The sequence below is a fragment of the Tupaia chinensis genome, unplaced genomic scaffold (assembly GCF_000334495.1).
Source record: "Tupaia chinensis unplaced genomic scaffold, TupChi_1.0 Scaffold143936_1, whole genome shotgun sequence".
Classification (NCBI taxonomy): domain Eukaryota; kingdom Metazoa; phylum Chordata; class Mammalia; order Scandentia; family Tupaiidae; genus Tupaia; species Tupaia belangeri.
Window position 1 is genome coordinate 1,513,889 of NW_006203787.1, and position 17,937 is coordinate 1,531,825.

At 43.5% G+C, this 17,937-nt stretch overlaps 1 protein-coding gene and 1 pseudogene across 1 annotated transcript in view; both read right to left on the reverse strand.

Moving 5' to 3' along the window:
• The window catches only part of STMND1 (stathmin domain containing 1), a 17,553-nt gene extending 4,386 nt beyond the window's left edge, over positions 1 to 13,167 (reverse strand). The window contains exons 1-3 of the mRNA XM_006165524.1: positions 13,001 to 13,167; positions 4,434 to 4,617; positions 67 to 218 (exon numbers count right to left, since the gene is read on the reverse strand). Of these exons, the coding sequence (XP_006165586.1) occupies positions 67 to 218; positions 4,434 to 4,617; positions 13,001 to 13,081 (417 nt within the window). The 5' untranslated portion in view covers positions 13,082 to 13,167. The remainder of the gene's footprint in view (positions 1 to 66; positions 219 to 4,433; positions 4,618 to 13,000) is intronic.
• On the reverse strand, positions 1,461 to 2,939 carry LOC102499165 (spermine synthase-like; annotated as a pseudogene).
• Positions 13,168 to 17,937: the final 4,770 nt, after the last annotated feature.

Here is a 17,937-nt window from a genome sequence, read left to right on the forward strand (position 1 = left end):
TTGCAATCAGTCATACTCTATTGCTACTTTTAACTAGAAGCAAATGTGAATTACAAAATTACTTGCCATGACATCATACGATTCTCCATTTCTAAATACTTTGCTGTGGCTTTGTATTATTCCTTGAACAATTAGTTCTTCCAGGATGTCTGATGACTTCTGCCGTTCTCGATTCCCTAGGGGTTGGGGCTTACTGATTAATCCATTAGTCATTAGGCCTTAAAAAAAATAAAAAAGAAGAGGGAGAAAGAAAACAAAATTGGAGAATAAAGTTTTTATCACTCAGATGCTATATGAACACCTTATAAAGCATGCTACTTAATCACATCCTCATCACTCTTACCTAAATAAGTGTGTCTATTGGAAATTTTTGTAATCCTTTTAAGTTCAAGTTCTTAATGCTCTTGCAGGGGGACTTGCAAAATATGCAGGTTAGAAAGCAAGTTGCAATATTAACCTAACAAAAAGTCTTCTGTGTGCTGTTATGTTCTACTTTTTGTTGTAACAACATTTACGCACTTGGGCACAACATCATGGGTTCATGCCACTAATTATGAAGCTAAGCCATGGCTAAGAATCAGATATTCTTTTGATGACTGTTATGAGTTGCAGTTCGGTTTCTATGCTTTGTATACAAAGGATCAACAGCGTGAGGTTGCCAAGAGACTTCTAGCTCTGCAACCCTGAGTTTACAATTACGCCATCTGCTAAATCTCGAGCAGTAAAAATACGCCTTTTTGAAAAGAGTCTTTGAACCAAATCAGAACTGGAGTTACAGTGGTATCAGTTAAGTTTTATTTTTATTTTTTTTATTAGGCATTCTAAAAATGATTACTGAACCAGTTTATAGGGGAACCTTTATAAGCAGCACTAATGAGAGAGGCTTCCCTCCCATTACAAATCACCTAATTATATAAATAAGCAAATAAATAGTCACTTTCATGTCATCATATTATAAAATGAAGAGCTCTGGCTTATTAGGTTAAAGACAATTTTGCTTTTCTTGTTAGCAATGTGGAGTCCTCAAAAATGAGCGATCTTCTATTTTGTGGTCATCCAGAGGTCCTGAAAGTAACCAAGTCTGAAATTTAATACAGTTCAGTTAGTGGGTGGAGTCTTTCTATGAAAATTTCTAACTGAGCCAATTGTGCAGTTTGAATCCAGGACCTGGTGGCTTGAAAAACACATCACACATATGTATGTGTGCCCAAAATTACAAAAGGAGGGAGAAATGGAGGAGAAGGGGGATGCAGTATGAACATCACCCAAGGGGGGGGTGCTTTCTCACTTGCCTTTTCTCTTTCTTTGTCTTTGGCAAATTGAAAAAAAAAATTAAAAAATTGATTGATAATCAATCATCAAGAAAAGAAAACAGTAAGGAATTTGCAATCAGTTGTGTAGAGTATATGGAAGTCAGGAAGGCTATTTGACACCCATGTATTTAGAGGAAGTCCATCTCTTCAAGGTTTAGCTTTCTTCCAAATGTATAAAAGACCCACAACTCCAAATATGAAGGGACACAGACAGTCTCCTTTGAGAACGCCACAGGACAATCCAGATTCCTGAGCAGTTCTTTGTAGAGTAACAGAGATTGCACCAAGTTGAAACATTTCTTCTGTGTAAAATATTTTCCAACCTATTTCAATACTTTCATTGAGAGGTTAAGAATTAGTTGGAGAGGGACCAGCAGATGGCATATTGGCTATGTCATTGAACTCCCATGTAGTTGATCGCAGTTTGAGTCCTGGGCCCGGTGGCTTAAACTCACGCCAGGCATGTGTGTGTGCGTGCCCAAGATCCCGAGAGGAGAATGGAGGAGAAGGGATTGCGATGTGGCCATTCCCCCTGGGGGGCGGGGGAGGGTGATTTCTTGCTTTCTATGTCTCTGTTTCTCTCTGTCTTTCTGGTGAGTGCACATGCCTTATAGCAAAAACCTCTCAAAAAAAAAAAATCAGTTGGAGAAACTCCCATGTGTCATCTTCTTCCAGAAATGTGGAGATGGAAACAGCTGTCAGATCAGATCATGAATCACAAAAGGAACAGCCATCAGATCTTGAACCATAATACCAAACTTTCTTCCTTCTTTGGTGAACCTCTTCAGTACTAGAGTCCAGTCTTCCAGTAGGACCTGGTAGCAGACTCCTTGAGGCAGACTGCCTAAGACATCGCCACATGTGTTTCACATATTTTTCTAGTTCCATCAGTTGCCGTTTGGTCATTTTTCACCCTAGTGATTGACTTTGGTATTGGGTTGACTATTGCACACAACAAGCTGCCATCTCTACTTCCCAGAATCAGCACATCCTGGCTAGTCCACAGACCATCTCATTCCATCTTTGTCACTATCCACAGACCAACTTGTTCTCTGCCAAATTTACATTCCCACTCAGAATGGGACTATGCTGCCCAATGGTTCAAGTGCAGAATGTTCATGTTCTGATCAGGTGAGTTTTCTTTATGCTCATTTCATTGAGGTTGTACTTGCTCAGAGTCCAGCAGTGGTGGGCCAGTATCTGTGGGTGGCCCTTCGCTTCACTAAGGTAGCATGACTTCACCCACCCAGGACTGTCCTGACTTAATTCTTTTTTGTTTTTGTTTCTTTTTAAAAGAATGATTTTATTTCACTTTATTTATTTATTTTAATTTGACCAGAGAAGGAGTGAGAGAGAGAAAGTTGCCAGGTCCAGGACTTGAACCATGGTTAGCCATGTGGGAGTCCAGCGCCCTTAACCACCATGCCACTTGCCAGCCCTCTGACTCAATTCTTTCATTTCTTCTACTTTGGTTAAAAGGATGTCAGCTTCTCTCTTGCCTTGTACATCACTGTCATCACTCTGAATCCAGTAACTCCAGTCCACATGGGAAATTCTCAAACTGGTGAAGCTGTCATTCTTGTTATTGTAGGAGGCTGAGTAGCTGTGGTTCTGCCAGGTGGTCATAGACTATACCATCTCCTGCTCCTGGGAACTGGACTGCAGGCCTAGGATGTTCACACTGGTGTTGAGCATGAAGTTGAATGTGCTGTGCAGTGCTGCTGCCATAGTGAAGCTAGGCCCTGTGCCATGCCTGGGGGAGCTGGACCCGGGAGACTGGGGGTGCTGAGTGATGGATCAGGCTTCAGCCCTCTCAAAAATTTTATTTAAAAAGGAAGCATTGGGAAATGTTAGTGTGAAGGTTGAAATTCTTTGCAATATCCTCTGTGGCTAGGAAGAGTAGGGATGCAAGAGGGAGGACACCAGGGACTGCAGGATGGAGAGGAAAGTGTGTGGTGAACATGCCCAAGTCCAAGGTATAGGTGATTCATGAGTGAAAACTCATTACACTAATTTTTAGAAACATCTGCTTTGTAGCTGACTCTCTCCTGAGCTGTTCCCTCTTAGAACTCTCTTGCTACCCACTACCCCTCCACCCCATACCTCCATTGATGGTGGACAGGCAGCTGGACTGATTGTCCTAGGGCATGCCAGGTCCTTGTCTGCCTGACAATATGTAGTCTGTTAACAACACAGATAATTAGCATTCGTGTTGCAGTTTTGCAGGGCGTTGCATTGACAGAATTATCAGAGAGGAAAAAGACGGACACACGGGCCCAGCATGTGGAGCAGAGGAAGGACTCTTCCTACCTCCCCCATCATTTTCAGAGGTCAGGTTGGCCACATCAGAAATGCAAAAGGAGGGTAAATGTAAAATCTGATCATTTGAATGGGCCAGGACAGCCCAAGAAATCGTGTGTGCTAACATACCCATTTTCCAACCCCCACTTGAACTGAGGGAAGAAACTACAGCCAGGAAGGAACAAAATGAAAAGTCTTCCCCCCACCCAAATCAAATGGAATAATACTTTTCCAGAGGTCTATGGAGTTTAGTTTGCGTCAGTGGTTGATCAAATGTATTGGGTCATAATAAGATGACTTAGGTCAACACCAGGGAGTAACTTAAGTAGACATAAGGAAAACCACCAACATTTTCTAAATTGCACACTAGGTTGTAATGACTTCTTTCACTATTTCAAAAGATTCTTTATTGTATGATACCCTGATGGAGAGAGACAGGGCAAACAGTCTGATGTAGGTTTTCTTTCTTTTCCCCAATGTAGATTGTGCTCTTGGAAAGATGTTATGGAGTGCGAGTTTACATTCCTTGAAACTGTACAACTCCTTTTTCTAAGGTCTGATCCCAACTCCTGATAAGGTCTCCTGATTTAAGATACACACACATACACAAATGGTTTTAATTACTTCATCCTCAAGAAGAGGATGAAGGCCTAATGATGAAGGCCTAAGGCTAAATTCTAACGTCTTAAAGATAAGAACCTTGCCATTTAAAACACGTGATGGCCAACAAGGCAACGACAAAAAGGCTACCTACTATACCTTATGTGATGCATTGAGAGAAACGGTATTTTGTAAAGATCAACACGAAGGGGGTTTTACCTGCCGGTGCTCTTCTGATCTGTTCACTAGAAGATGGAGAACTCTCTGGAATGGTGCCAGGTAAGCTTCCTACCCAGGCTTGTGGTTCCAGGCTTGGGTTCCAGGCACCATCCCTGGTGTCCTTGGGCAGAGTCTCCTCTGTCTGGGGACTGCAGTCTTGGGAATGAGTCACACCAACATCAGCCTATGGAGAAAGAACAGCTTTGTGAGCTTTGCAATTTCCTGGAAAATGGAAACACTACTGTGGGGGCCACTTTGTGAATATTTAGCCAGCTGGTTTCTGCAGGAAGTGGAAGGGTACCCAGGAACCTGTAGGTGGCGAAATGACTTAGCAAATATGAATAAATTACAGCTCTCAGGATGGCAAGATTATCCTGATTAATCAGCTGAGCTCTACATGCAGTTACATGTGTCTTTATTAGAGGAAGATGTGGGGTGGGAGATCAGGCTACAGAAGAGGTGATGGGAGTGTGGAAACAGACCAAGGTGAAGATGCTACGGTGCTGGAGAAGAAGACGGAAGAAGGGACCAGGAGCCAAAATATTTAAGGAATATAGCTCTAGATTCAGGAAAAGGCAAGGAAAGGGGTTTTCTCCTTGAAGTCTCCTAAAGGAACTACCTCGCCAACACCTTGGCCTGATTTTGGACTTCTGACCTCCAGAACCATAGGAGAACACAAGTGTGGTGTTTTACACCACTGAATTTGTATTGTCACAGCAGCAAAAGAAAACTAATGTAGATGCTCTTCAACCAACAATGGGTTATATTCTAGTATACTCATCATAAGCTGAAAATATCATAAATTAAAAATGAATTAACGTGTGTGTGTGTGTGTGTGTGTATATAAGGAGAGATAGAAAGAGAACCCCTTCTCCCACCTCCAGTGGAATCTGGTCATGCTGTAATCCTTTTTCCTCCAATTTTTTATCCTTTTAGGATCCTGGACACATACATACCTGGCATGAAGGTGACGGGGCCCAGAGTAAGTACATTCAAAATATTAATATGATCAGGAAAACTTTTCTTGTATCCCCCGTAACTACCATACAGTGCTGGCCTTTCTCTCATTGTGTGGATTGCAACTCTCCTACCTCTCCATTCAATGGAGGTATCAACCCCTTCTCCATCAGAGACACATATACTAGGGGACACCTCTTTAGTGTCCCCAGGAAAAATAAGAACATAAGTACCTGGTCCTGAGTGTTGTTTTCTGGCGCTTCTTCTTATAACTCCTTATTCTGCCTTTTTGGTACAAAGGGTGCTCTTCTCTCCTGAGTCTTTAAAGCACCTTAGGTCTCCACCCTCCACTTCCTGCTCTGTGTAGCACAGCCTTGGTGCACAGTGATACAAGTGTGGATCTGGTCAGGGGAACGGAAAGGGTTAGAGGAGGAAGTGGAAGTCAGGGGGTGGTATAATGATAACATAACTGGACCCACATGGGAAAGGTCTTGGGTTCATGTCCCAGGACCTCCCTGAGCACGCTGGGCATGCATGCACATGCTTGTCATGTCAGGCTGGCTGAGATGGGAGGTGGATCGCAGCATGGGAACACTGTTGAGGATGCTGTCTCTCTGCTTCTTTCATTAAATAAATAAATAAGCTTTGAGGGTTTCTTTTTGTTGTTGTTGTTTTTAAAAGAGGCTTGAATTAGGTCTTGATAAATAAGTTTCCAATAGGGAAGGAGGAAAGGATATTCTAGATGGAGGGAAAAGCCTACACCCAGACTGGGTTATGCAGCCATATTGAGTGTCCAGGAGCTTGAATTGTTCTAGTGTAGCAGAGATAGGCTGAAGTAGACAACACAAGGTACTGAGGTGGGAAAGAGAGGCAAATTTTATATGAAATGGAAAAGGAATCCTTTGTGGGATTTTTGACCACAGATGTAAAATGAAATCATCGGGTGTGTTGCTTAGAGAGGTCGCTCCCGGGTTAGTGGAAGGACAGGAGTGGGAAGAAGAAAGGGGTAGAACAGGGTGGCCAGTTACGGTGCTTGCATTTGTCCAGGTGAGATTTGACTAAATGTGAACTAGGACAGAGCAGTGAAAATGGGGGAAAAAGCTGGAGCCAGAAAATATTAGAAAGGTAGGTAAGACCCTCCCTTCTGGTTTTTAAAATGATGACTCTAGAGGGGCTGGCAGGTGGCATGGTGGTTAAGGTGCTGGACTCCCACATGGCCAACCTGACCATGGACCTGGTGGCTTGTTTTCTTTCTCTCTCTTTGTCTCCCTCTGGTTAAGTTGAATAATAATGGTAATACATAAAATTAAATAATTCTCTAAAAAATGATGGCTCTATTACCAATATAGGAAATACTCCCTTTGGGAAAACTGAATGAAAAATAAGATTTTACCTAAGACTCTTGGTACTTTTGGAATGGTGGTTAAGGTGTTGGATTCCCACATAGCCAACTGAAGTTGTCCTGGACCTGACAGCTTGAAAATTCATGCCAGGCACGCATGTGTGCATGCCTATAATCCCAAGAGGAGAATGGAGGACACAGGATTGTGGTGTGGCCATCCTTACTGGAGGGCGATTTCTCACTTTCTCTATCTCTGTCTCTCTCCTCTCTGGCAAGCACATATCCCCTTTGGCCAAAAAAAAAAAAAAACTTTGAAAAAAAATCATACGAATTTTGAAAAACATAAGTAGGTCTGATGACTTTCTGGAAGCACTCCAAAGTCTGGAAGTTCCTTAGAGGCTAAGTAAAAATCACAATTGCTAGGTTATAGTGACACTATATTCCCGAGTTCTTGTAACTCAATCAGAAATTCTCCCATATTCACAGGGAGACTGCCATAGCTTCTTATCACTGTTTACATAGAAGAATCACTGCAGCTTAAACAACATCAGCTTATTGTGCTGACGGTTATTTAGTTCTGTGGCTCAAGACCGTGTGGGAAAACATGAAAAGCCAGCCAACCAAACCAGCAAACAAAAACTTGATGGATCTGGGAGAAAGCCTGAAAGTAACCATGTACCTCTCTCTCTTTAGGGCCAAAGGGTACATGTGAGACAGACACACACACACACACACACACACACACATACAGAGAGAGAGAGAGAGAGAGAGAGAGAGAGATAAAGCACTCTCAATGGGGTGTATGCATGTGCCTAGCATGCTTTTCAAGCCATAAGGGGGAGACTGGAGTCACCATCGGCCATGTGGGATCTGGCCTCCAATGTACAGAGCCTAACCACTAAGCTATGGGCTGGACCTGCACTTTTCTTTCTCCTTCCACCTGTCGTTCTTCATAGACACAGTTACTAGCCGTGTAGTCTGTGTAGAGTAAGCAAATCTAGGCAAAGAGCTTTTATATACAACATCTCACATGCCACCTGCAACATATGATGTATAACACATATGATTAATGCACACATATTTGTTACACATAACAAATGAAAAAGAGACCTCCCCCCCCATATGATGTTTTTCTTTCAGGAACTCACCGTTTATGCTGCAGGTAAAGAGGCAAATCATGTTATGCATTCTTTTCCTTTTTTTCCTTAAATAGACTATTAAAAACTAATGTCTGTGGTGATAGTAAGAGGAGTATTTTCACAAGTTCACTTTGTTTCACAAGTTCATTTTTTAAAAGGTGTTTGCCATACGGCACATGCACTCACCAGAGAGAGACAGTGAAAGAGAAAGTGAGGAAATCAGCCCCAAGGAGGGATGGCCATGCCACAATCCCTTCTCCTCCATTCTCCTTCTGGGATTTTTGGGCATGCATGCATGCATGCATATGCGCTCAGTGTGATTTTCAAGTCACTAGTTCTGGGACTCAAACCACTATCAGCCATGTGGGAATCCAGCACCTTAACCACCATGCCACCTGATGGCCCTCATTCATCATTTTTTGAACGTAGCAAAGCACTCAGTTATACATAGGGACTAATTTCATCATTTCACATTTCCAATTGGGGTGTCTCAAATCTTAATAGATTCAATGACAGCAGTAGCAGTAGTAGTCAAATACCCATCCTGAAACTGAAAGCGAATGTGAATATTTTCAGTGTAAAAGATGAGTTTTCACAAAGACATTCTGTAGACGACTGCTTGGAAAAGATGTGAATACCACAACCCAATTGTGAATGGCCTCACAACTGTTTCCTCAAAGCCACTTGGATTTGGAATCCCGATCTTAACAAGATCTTTACATGTTTGGGCTTATTTTGAGACAGCCTGCTTCGGAGTGCTGTTAATAACCAACTTAAACTGTAGCAGACAAAACACAATCTTCTAGGGTCAAGCAACATATTCTAGCCTTCATTTTCCAGAGTAGAAACTTAAGATTTTTCTCTTAAAAACTAAGAACGTCTTTCCAATATCTTATCTCTGTGTAACACATTCTGGGAAATGTAACCCAATTTGATGATCAGGATTTGAAAATAAACAGTCCAAAGATCAGAGATCTTTATGAATTAATTAGATCTAGGTCTCAGGGATATGACAATGTTCTTGTTCTACCTAACACATGCAGAGTTCATATTTTCACACCTAGTAAAAGTCTCTCTCCATTCTACGTGGGTCTTACAAACATGTACAGCAAAGGGCACATGACCTTTCCTCACTTAAGGACCTACCTGTTTAACAACTACTTACACTTAAGGCCAATTCTCCAGGGGGAGGAATCCCCTTTTTCTGTCTGTGTGAGTATTGGAAACCCTCTTTCTCAGTCTGCCTCCATCTCCCAGTCTGTTAGTATTCACTATATGAAGTGACTGCTATCATGCAAGACTATATATTTCATTTATAAATTTGTACTTGGCCATGCCCCCATAGTTATATTCAGAATCAATAAAAACAATGATGTGGGAACCAGCAGTTAGCGTAATGGCTATGTCGCTGGACTCCCACATAGTCGATGTGGTTCACGTCCTGGACCCAGTGGCTTAAAACTCATGCCGGGCGTGTGTGTGTACGTGCCCAAAATCCCGAGAGGAGAATGCAGGAGAAGGGATTGCGGCATGACCATCCCCCCTGGCGGGTGATTTCTTGCTTTCTGTCTCTATGTCTCTCTCTCTCTCTGTCTGGCGAGCGCACGCGCCCTATATCAAAAACCTCTCCAAAAAAACACAAAAAACAATGATGTCAGGTTTCTATGATTGTGTTGTAGTGTGTCTTGTTGTGTTCTGGTGTTTGTCTAATGTATGGTTTTTGTATGGAGAGAACTACATTACTCTTGCATGATGCTTTGTGATGTCTACTGAAAAGTACCTACCCTGTGGCGGCACAACATACACAAGACCTTGGCCTTTAAACTACTCACTTAGCCAACTCACTTAACTACTTAGTTGTAGGAGCAGACCTTGATTGTTAGGTGAGGAGTGTTGGTATTAAAACATGCTACAGGGGCCCATAGGTAGCATGGTGGTTAAGGCACTGGACTCCCATATAGCTGTTCTGTTGCAGAAAAATACACTGAGGATGAAAACAGCACTCCAGAAAGCAAAAGGAGAATTCTTTTATTACATTGGTGGGCATGGAGGAGTTAACACTCTGAGTCTTCAGCCCCAGCTGAGAGTTGGACACAGTCTTTTAAGGGTGAATTGGGGAGGGGTGGTTTCAGCACGCTTGGAGTGTCCTATCGGGGGAGAGGCTCTGTGTCTGCCCTAATACAGAGCTGGCAGACAGGGAGCTCAAGGCCTCTGGCTGCTCAACAGTTCAGGGGAGGGGCAGTTTCAGCATGCTGGGGAACAGAAAGACCAGGCTGCTATCAACCAGCCCTGGGCTGCTTCAAGGTTATGCAGAAGTTTCTCTATATCAGAACAGAAATTTCATGCAATTATCAGATTTGGCTTGTTCCACATCAGTTCGAGTCCTGGATTTTTTACGTTCTCTTTCTCTGTCTCTCGCTGGCAAGCACATAAGAACATAAGATATGTTCTTATGGCAAAAATCTTAGGGGAAAAAATGCTACAACACGGATGAACTACTTTTGTACCAAGTTTAATTTATACCTCCATGCCTTGGGGATGTAATTTTATCAATTTTAGACAGAATTTAAAAGGTGTGAATTTTAAGCTAACAGCTATGCACAGAAATCAGCATTTCGGGAAAGGTATTGCTTTTAACTATGAACAGGTGGGGTTTTGTTTGTTGTGAAAATTTTCTAATTCTTTTTTTGGTCTGCAGGTACTACTTGTGTTCAAAAGCTTTAAGAAAATATATTTTCCAAGCAGTTTGAGGACAATCATTTGTCTAGGTTCCCTGGAACTAAAACCTTCTTTAATTAATGATTAACAGATGCATTTTATAAATATATTTGTCTACAGATATATAGGGAGAATTCATTTTTTGAAATTTGATTTTTTTAGTGTAATAATTAATAGGACCTATCCCCCCCCAAAAAAAAAGAGAAGCACTTAGAAATATGATCATTTAAAAAGAAGTAACTTAGTCCCTTTTACTAATAATGAGCAAAAATGTTCTTATCAGATATTAGGGAAAAACTTTGAAGGGTCCCCAGAGAGCATTCATTCCAATCTAGCCTCTTTGTTTTTATTTTTGTTTTCGTTGTGCTATAGGGCCAGAGAGAGAGAGAAAGAAAGAGAGAGAGAGAGAAATCACTCCCCACGAGGGGATGGCCACTTCACAATCTCTTTACCTCCATTCTTTTAGGATTTGGGGGTGTGTGTGCACAAGTACTCAGTGTGTTTTACAGGCTGCAAGGTCTGAGACTGGAACCAAGCAGTTGGCCATCTTGAATGCAGTTGCCTTAACCACCACACCACCAGCTGACCCACCTCTCTGTCATTATAGCAGGGAGGGAACTTTGAGTTATTTGTGGAAACTCAGAGCATTTCTTCAACTAAGAGAAGTTTCTCATGCTTTTCTCATTCCTGTACCTTCTTGCCAGTTTAGACTAAGGTAAACGTGAAGAGAAAGCCTGTAGACAGGTCTTGAGAAGTTAAATTTTAAAGTTATACTGCTAAGCAACATGAATATTTCATGTAAGCAAACATGTCTGTCTCGTTTTAAACAAAATACTGAGCTCCTGAACTCCAAGCCCTATGCACGTATGAAAGTAGAGACAGCACTGCTACTCTGATAGCTGTGGAGTGTTCAATTAAGGCTAATCAGACCGTTCCAGATCAGATTTCCAAAGTCAAGGGCTGGGTGGGGACAGTGCACACGAGGGAGTGGACTCTGAGTCTGTTTTCAGGTTATTTCAATACTGAATTTCCTCCTTGCAGACTGCTGCTAGCCTACTGTGCTACTGTGGGGTGGGGGTGGGGGGAGAAGACATTAAGAATCTGGGACCTGAGAGGGACAAGCAGATACTCAAGAACTATTCGTTTGCCACACCTGATGCAGGTCAGGTGATGCAGTAAGCACAGAAGGTACAAAGATAAAATTGCCCTTGCCATTATTGAGGAGCCAGCAGCTCAGGATTCAAAGCAAACATGGGAGCAGATATATACAATAGTTCTGTACAATTTTTATTGCTATGTGCACTAGCCAGAGACCAGGAGAGAGAGAGAGGGAGGGAGGGAGGGAGAGGGAGAGAGAGAGAGAGAGAGAGAGAGAGAGAGCGAGCACACTCCCTGGAGGGGGGGATGGCCACTCACAACCCCTTCTCATCCACACTCATCTTGGGATTTTGGGCACACATACGTGCCTGGTGTGAGTTTCAAGCCATATTTCGGGAACTGGAACTGTGGTTGGACATGTGGGAATCCAGCGCCTTACCTGCTATGCCACCTACTGGCCCTTGGTGGAGAAGGATTTTTAAGCAAACATTTACCAGGTGATAAAGAAGCATCCTAGCAGTTGTTTTGGGGCTCAGTTCTGATGGAGAAGTAGGGGTTCACCAGGCCATGGAGGATGGGGCTCCTGAGCGCATCTCAGGAAGAGGGTGTGGTTGGTGCAGGCACAGAGGTGTGAGGAAGCTTAGAGGGCTTGAGATCCAGAAACCAATAAGATTCGCAGTCCCATGGCCAGACCCCTTCCTGGGAGAGCTGCAGCTCCAGGGCTGAGCAGGACCTCCACCAGTTACCCCTGCCTTGGCCCTGGGCATGAGCACCTCTGCAGGCTCTCTAAACACAAAAGGTTCAAAACTGGTCTTACAATTGTATATATACAATATACATACTATATATGTAATATACACATAATATAAATGTACATGATATACATAACACACATATATATGTTTAGTATATACATATAAATGTATACAATATGACATGTGCATACACTATATTACATATTATATATGTATATACTATACACATATACATACCCACATATAATATATATGTACATATATACACACACAGTACCTGTATAGTATATACAGCTGAATATATATATAGATACTATATAGTTTCTATATATATATATATATATATATATATATAGAGAGAGAGAGAGAGAGAGAGAGAGAGAGATACTATATCCATGTATATCTACATATCTCTAGGTATATATACTATCAATATTTCTTTTAGCTCCATCCATGGGTCCTGAGGTTTCTCAGGGAAAATACTTTATGATGTCTGTTATTATTCTATCTTTTCTCCTTCCTTCTTTCCTCCTTCCCTCCCTTCCTTCTTCTTTTTACCTTGCACCCCTCTTCCCAGCCCTTCCTGGGCGCAGGGGCACGTCTCTGGCGTCCAGTGGGCTGGGAGGGGCCGCAGCCCATGCTGCGCGGTCCTAGCGCGCGGTCCCTTGCCCGCCCTGCGCGGAGGTCCCGCCGCGCACTGCGCCTGCTGCAGGCCTGCACCCCGCACCTCCAGCTTCTCACTGCTCCACACCCAAAGGCTCGGCGGAGGAGCTCGGCACCCGGCAGTTGCCGGGGACGGTTGCCACAATAAACAGAGTCACGGAGACCTGGAACCTGGGCGGTGGTGGGACTTCTGTAACTCAGAGTAGGAGACTGGAGGCGTCTAAACCACCAGCTAGGATGCAAACGCAGCTCTCTCCGGAGCGAGGCAGGGAAGCGTCCGCTGCCTGGCCGAGCTGGTTTTTACAGTACCGAGGTCTAAGCACCCTGGGGGACCTCTGATCTATTTCCTTCCCGGACACAGAGGAACACGCTCCCAACTCCGGGCCCTGGGCCCTGGGCGAGCGCCGGAGTTGTCAGACGCTGTGCAAACCGTGTAGATGGCTCTGGGGTGGAAGGGACGCAGGTGTCCAGTCGCAGGAGACGGCTCTGGAGGGGAGGTGGGCAGGGGCGATGTCATACAGCGACCTGGGAAGGACGGTCACATTGGCGGAAACCCCCAGACATTCCAGATCTTACTCAGCTCAGCAGCCCGGTCCGGTCCGTGGAGGGCGGGTGCATGGTTCTCACCCGGAATGAAGTCAAAACGGTGTCATCCCGCCAAAACGGCAGCCTAGGCAGACTGCTCAAGTGAGCAACAGGTTCACCTTTCTTGGATTTTCTCTTCCTTCTATCCTCGTTTTAATTGTTTTCAAAATTATTCTTGCGAATTGAAGGCTCCAGAGAGACAGAGAGGAGAAATGAGTCCCCAGGGGTGATGGCTGCAGGGCAGCCACAATTGCTTTTCCCCATTCTCCTTTTGGGATTTTGGGGACCCACAGGCACGTGCCTGGAGTGGGTTTCGAGCCACCCATCAGAACTCAGACCGTGGTTGTCTTTGTGGCAGTCCAGCACTGAACCACTAAGCCACCTGCTGGCCCCAAGAGCTGAAAGGGATTATTATTACTATTTTTTTCTTAACAGAGATTTTTGCTATAAGGTGCATGTGCTCATTAGAGAGACAGAGGGAGGCAGAGAGACAGAAAGCCAGAAATTGAGAAATTACTCCACAGGGAGGATGACCATGCTGCAATCCCATCTCCTCCATCTTCCTCTCGGAATTTTGAGCATGCACACACACACACGCCCAGCGTGAGTTTTAAGCTGCCAGGTCCATGACTCGAACCTGCAGTTGGCTACGTGGGAGTCCAGCCAGTAACTATTACACCATCTGCTGATTCCCAAAAGGGCTCTTAGAGATCATCTATGAACCTCTCATTTTACAGGTTGCAAACTTATGCTCAGAGAAGCTGAGTGACTTGTTCAAGGTCACAGGGCACTAGTTAATGAGGAAGCTGGGAGGAGTAGACAGGTGGCCTGATTCAGTCCCTCATGTCTCCTCAACTTCACCCCCCCAAAAAATACCAGTTAGTATTCCTAGATCCTTCCAAGGAAACTAGTGGTCAGCTCTGTTATAGGGAGTTGATTATTTATAACACTTAAACTCATGTCGCTCTCTCTGTTTTAGTCTGTTTTGTTGCTAATAAAAGAAAATACCTGAGTCTGGGTATTTATAAACACAGAGGTTCGTTCAGTGCATGGTTTGGATACCCAGGTCCAGGAGCATCCCATCATGAGGCCAGGGCAGAACATGTGTGTCCACGAGGCTCTGTGGGTCTCCTTCCTTCTTCTTGTAAACCCAGCAAGAGTCAGAAATGGGGGCCCCACCCTGAACACTTTCATTCTAATCTCCTCCTAAAGGTCTCACCTGTCCATGTCGTAATCAAATGAAGTTTTGGCCTTCTGAATCCCATCACAGCCATGTCTCTACACATGAATTTTAGGCACTGAAACCATAGCAGTTCCTCTTATTACTGAGGTGGTGTTGCTTGTCCATTTTCCTTCTTCTGGAGTTAAAGAAGACAGAGTTCGAGTTGAAGCATTACCGCTATGGAACAGTGTACGTTAAAGATTTATGAGTGAAGAGTTGAAATGAGGCTAAAATGCTGTCAGGGCACATCTCTGAGAGTATTAACTCATGGGTGTAAATGTCACATGGACTGTCCAGCTGGAAACTGAAAAGTCTCAGCTAGAAGAATCCACACGAAAGGCCTCCTAGAAAATGTGGAGAAGTTTAATGAATGTTTGCAGAACCGCAAGAGTGAAATACTGCACACAATTTAAAAAAATAAATAAATAATTTTAATTTGATCAGAGAGGGACAGAGAGAGAAAGAGAAGAGAAAGTGAGAAGGCAAGCTACCAGGTCTGGGACTTGAACCACTGTTGGCTATGTGGGAGTCCAGTGCCCTTAACGACCATGCCACCTGCTGGCCCTGAACACACAATTTTTAAAAAGACTATCCATGAACATAGATTTGCTGTGAATGAGTGGAGTTTTACCCAAATAGACCAAGCAGGTATTTTTTCGGAGCATCCTAGGACTACAGTTTGAAGTTGTTAAAATGCTATTTCCAGGGCCAGCAGGTTGTGTGGAGGGTAAGGTGCTGGATCCCACATGGTCAACTGAGTGGCTTGTGTCCCAGACCCAGTGTCTTAAAAAACATGCGGGGCACATGCGTGTGTGTACCCAAGATCCCAAGAGGAGAAAGGAGAAGGAGTTGTGGCATGGCCGTCTCCCCCTAAGGGGGTGACTTTTCACTTTCCTTCACTCTATTTCTCTGTCTCTCTCTCCAGGGAGCATCTGAGCCTTATAAAAAAGGAAGGGAAATTAAGAAGAAAAAGAAAAAGCCATTTTAAGGGGTGAGCTAGGGCCAGCTAATACTGGCTCAGAGGAGCTGATTATCAGAAATATTTGGACTGTCTCTCTCTCTTTCTCTCTGTCTCTCATAGAAGGAATAAATATACTTAAGACAGTAAGCTAACTCATCAGCAATATTACTTAGTGATTTTTGAAAATTGCATGCTATTGAGATCAGCAGATGGTGTAACGACTATGTCACGGAATTCCCATGTAGTCGACCGTGGTTCAAGTCCCGGACCCAGTGGCTTAAAACTCACACCTGGCGTGTGTGCGTGTGTGCCCCAAATCCCAAGATGAGAATGGAGGGGAATGGATAGTGGTGTGGCCATTTTTCCTGGAAGCGGGGGTTGATTTCTCACTTTCTGTCTCTCTTTGTCTCTCTGGCAAGCATGTGCCCTATAGCAAAAATCTCTTAAAAAATTACATGCAATTCAAATTTGCATGTCCATAAGGCTTTATGGAACACAGACATGCCCATTTACTTACATATCGGTAGCTGCTTTTGTATTTCACAGCAGAGTTGAATTACAAGAGACTGCATGACCTTCAAAGCCTAAAATATTTATTATCTAGATTTTTATGAAAATATTTGCTTATTCCAAAATTTAAAAAAAAATGATAAAGTAACTCCCTCGAGGGCGTTAAATAACTACATGGAATGCTAAAAGCCTGAAAGAGTTTGTGCAATTGTCAGAAGGCAAAGACTCAGGATTAGCCCCCGCATGGGGGGAGTTGGTCTCGAGGTAACCAAACCCCAGAGCACTCTGTGAAGTGGCTTCATTCAGCTCAGCTAATGCTCCAAGTGTTGGCAGAGCACCCTGTTCTGCAGGAGCGCCGTGGATGTGGACAAAACTTCACTGTGTGGCTCTGCTGTTTCCATCTGAGACGGTACTGGGAGTGTCATTGCTTTTGAAAACAGAGAGCACCAGATTGTAAAATGCCCGGGTGGCATTTCAAGTGTCATCTGGAATTCAAAGACCTAATTTTAAAATTCCACGTTGTGCTGGTTCTTCATGTCCCAGTGTCAGACTTTTCAACCCAAATGTTGTATTCTGGGAGCACAGTGCCCCACCTCACACACATCAGGGGGCTCAGAGGTGTCTATATTCAGAATCCTCTAGGGCAGGTTGCTTCAGTAGCTGGTGAGCCCATGTAGAAAGCTCACAAATCTGTCTACAAACAGTTGTGTGAAGAGAACTACTATTACCAAAGGAACATTGTACCAGAATATTGTCACTAAACACACACACACAGCCCATTTGCGTGATCCAGATCTATGCAATCCGTGTGTCCACGCATATAATAACACCAGCAATGAACAACTGGAGTCGAGTCAAAGTGCAGAGAGCCAGCATATTTTAGATATCCCTTTAAGGGACTTGGTATGACAGATTCTTGCAGAGAACAACCAGAAATATCTAAATAAGCCCACAAACAGGGGAACAATTGTTTGCTGAACCTTGGCATTAAGCCAATGATCTTGATGTTTGCTCATTCAATGCAAACTGGGTAAATACAGAGAGAAAACACCAATCTCGGGGTAATAACTCACAGAATGGCAGCTTCCCAGTAGATTTCACTGTAATAATCTCATAGAATGATAAGACTTCCATTTACATCTACCCTTAAGAGTCAGTCCTGAACTGCATTTAGCTATTTCAAGCCCTAACCCTGCACTGAGCTTAATGGGGATGTGTAAGGGAGAAACAGTACTGGCTGAATGGTAGTTGGAAAGGCAAGCTTACTTTTTAGAAAGCTGTAACAACTCTTAAGGTTACACATGGCAATTTTCACACACTGATATTCTCACAATTAGAGAAAAGTAATATTTAAATGATTTTTCACTGCTTCCAATTTTGGCAGTCCGTGGGCACAGAGCTCTGGGACTTTTGAATTAGTGGTGTGATTTTTTTCCCCGTGCTGGCCTTGAACATATTGTTTGACGCTCCAGGGGAGTTTGGCTGCTTGAAGAACTGAAAAATGAAGGGAAGAACAAAGCTCTCTAAGATACTTGAATTTCTTCTCTGTTGGAA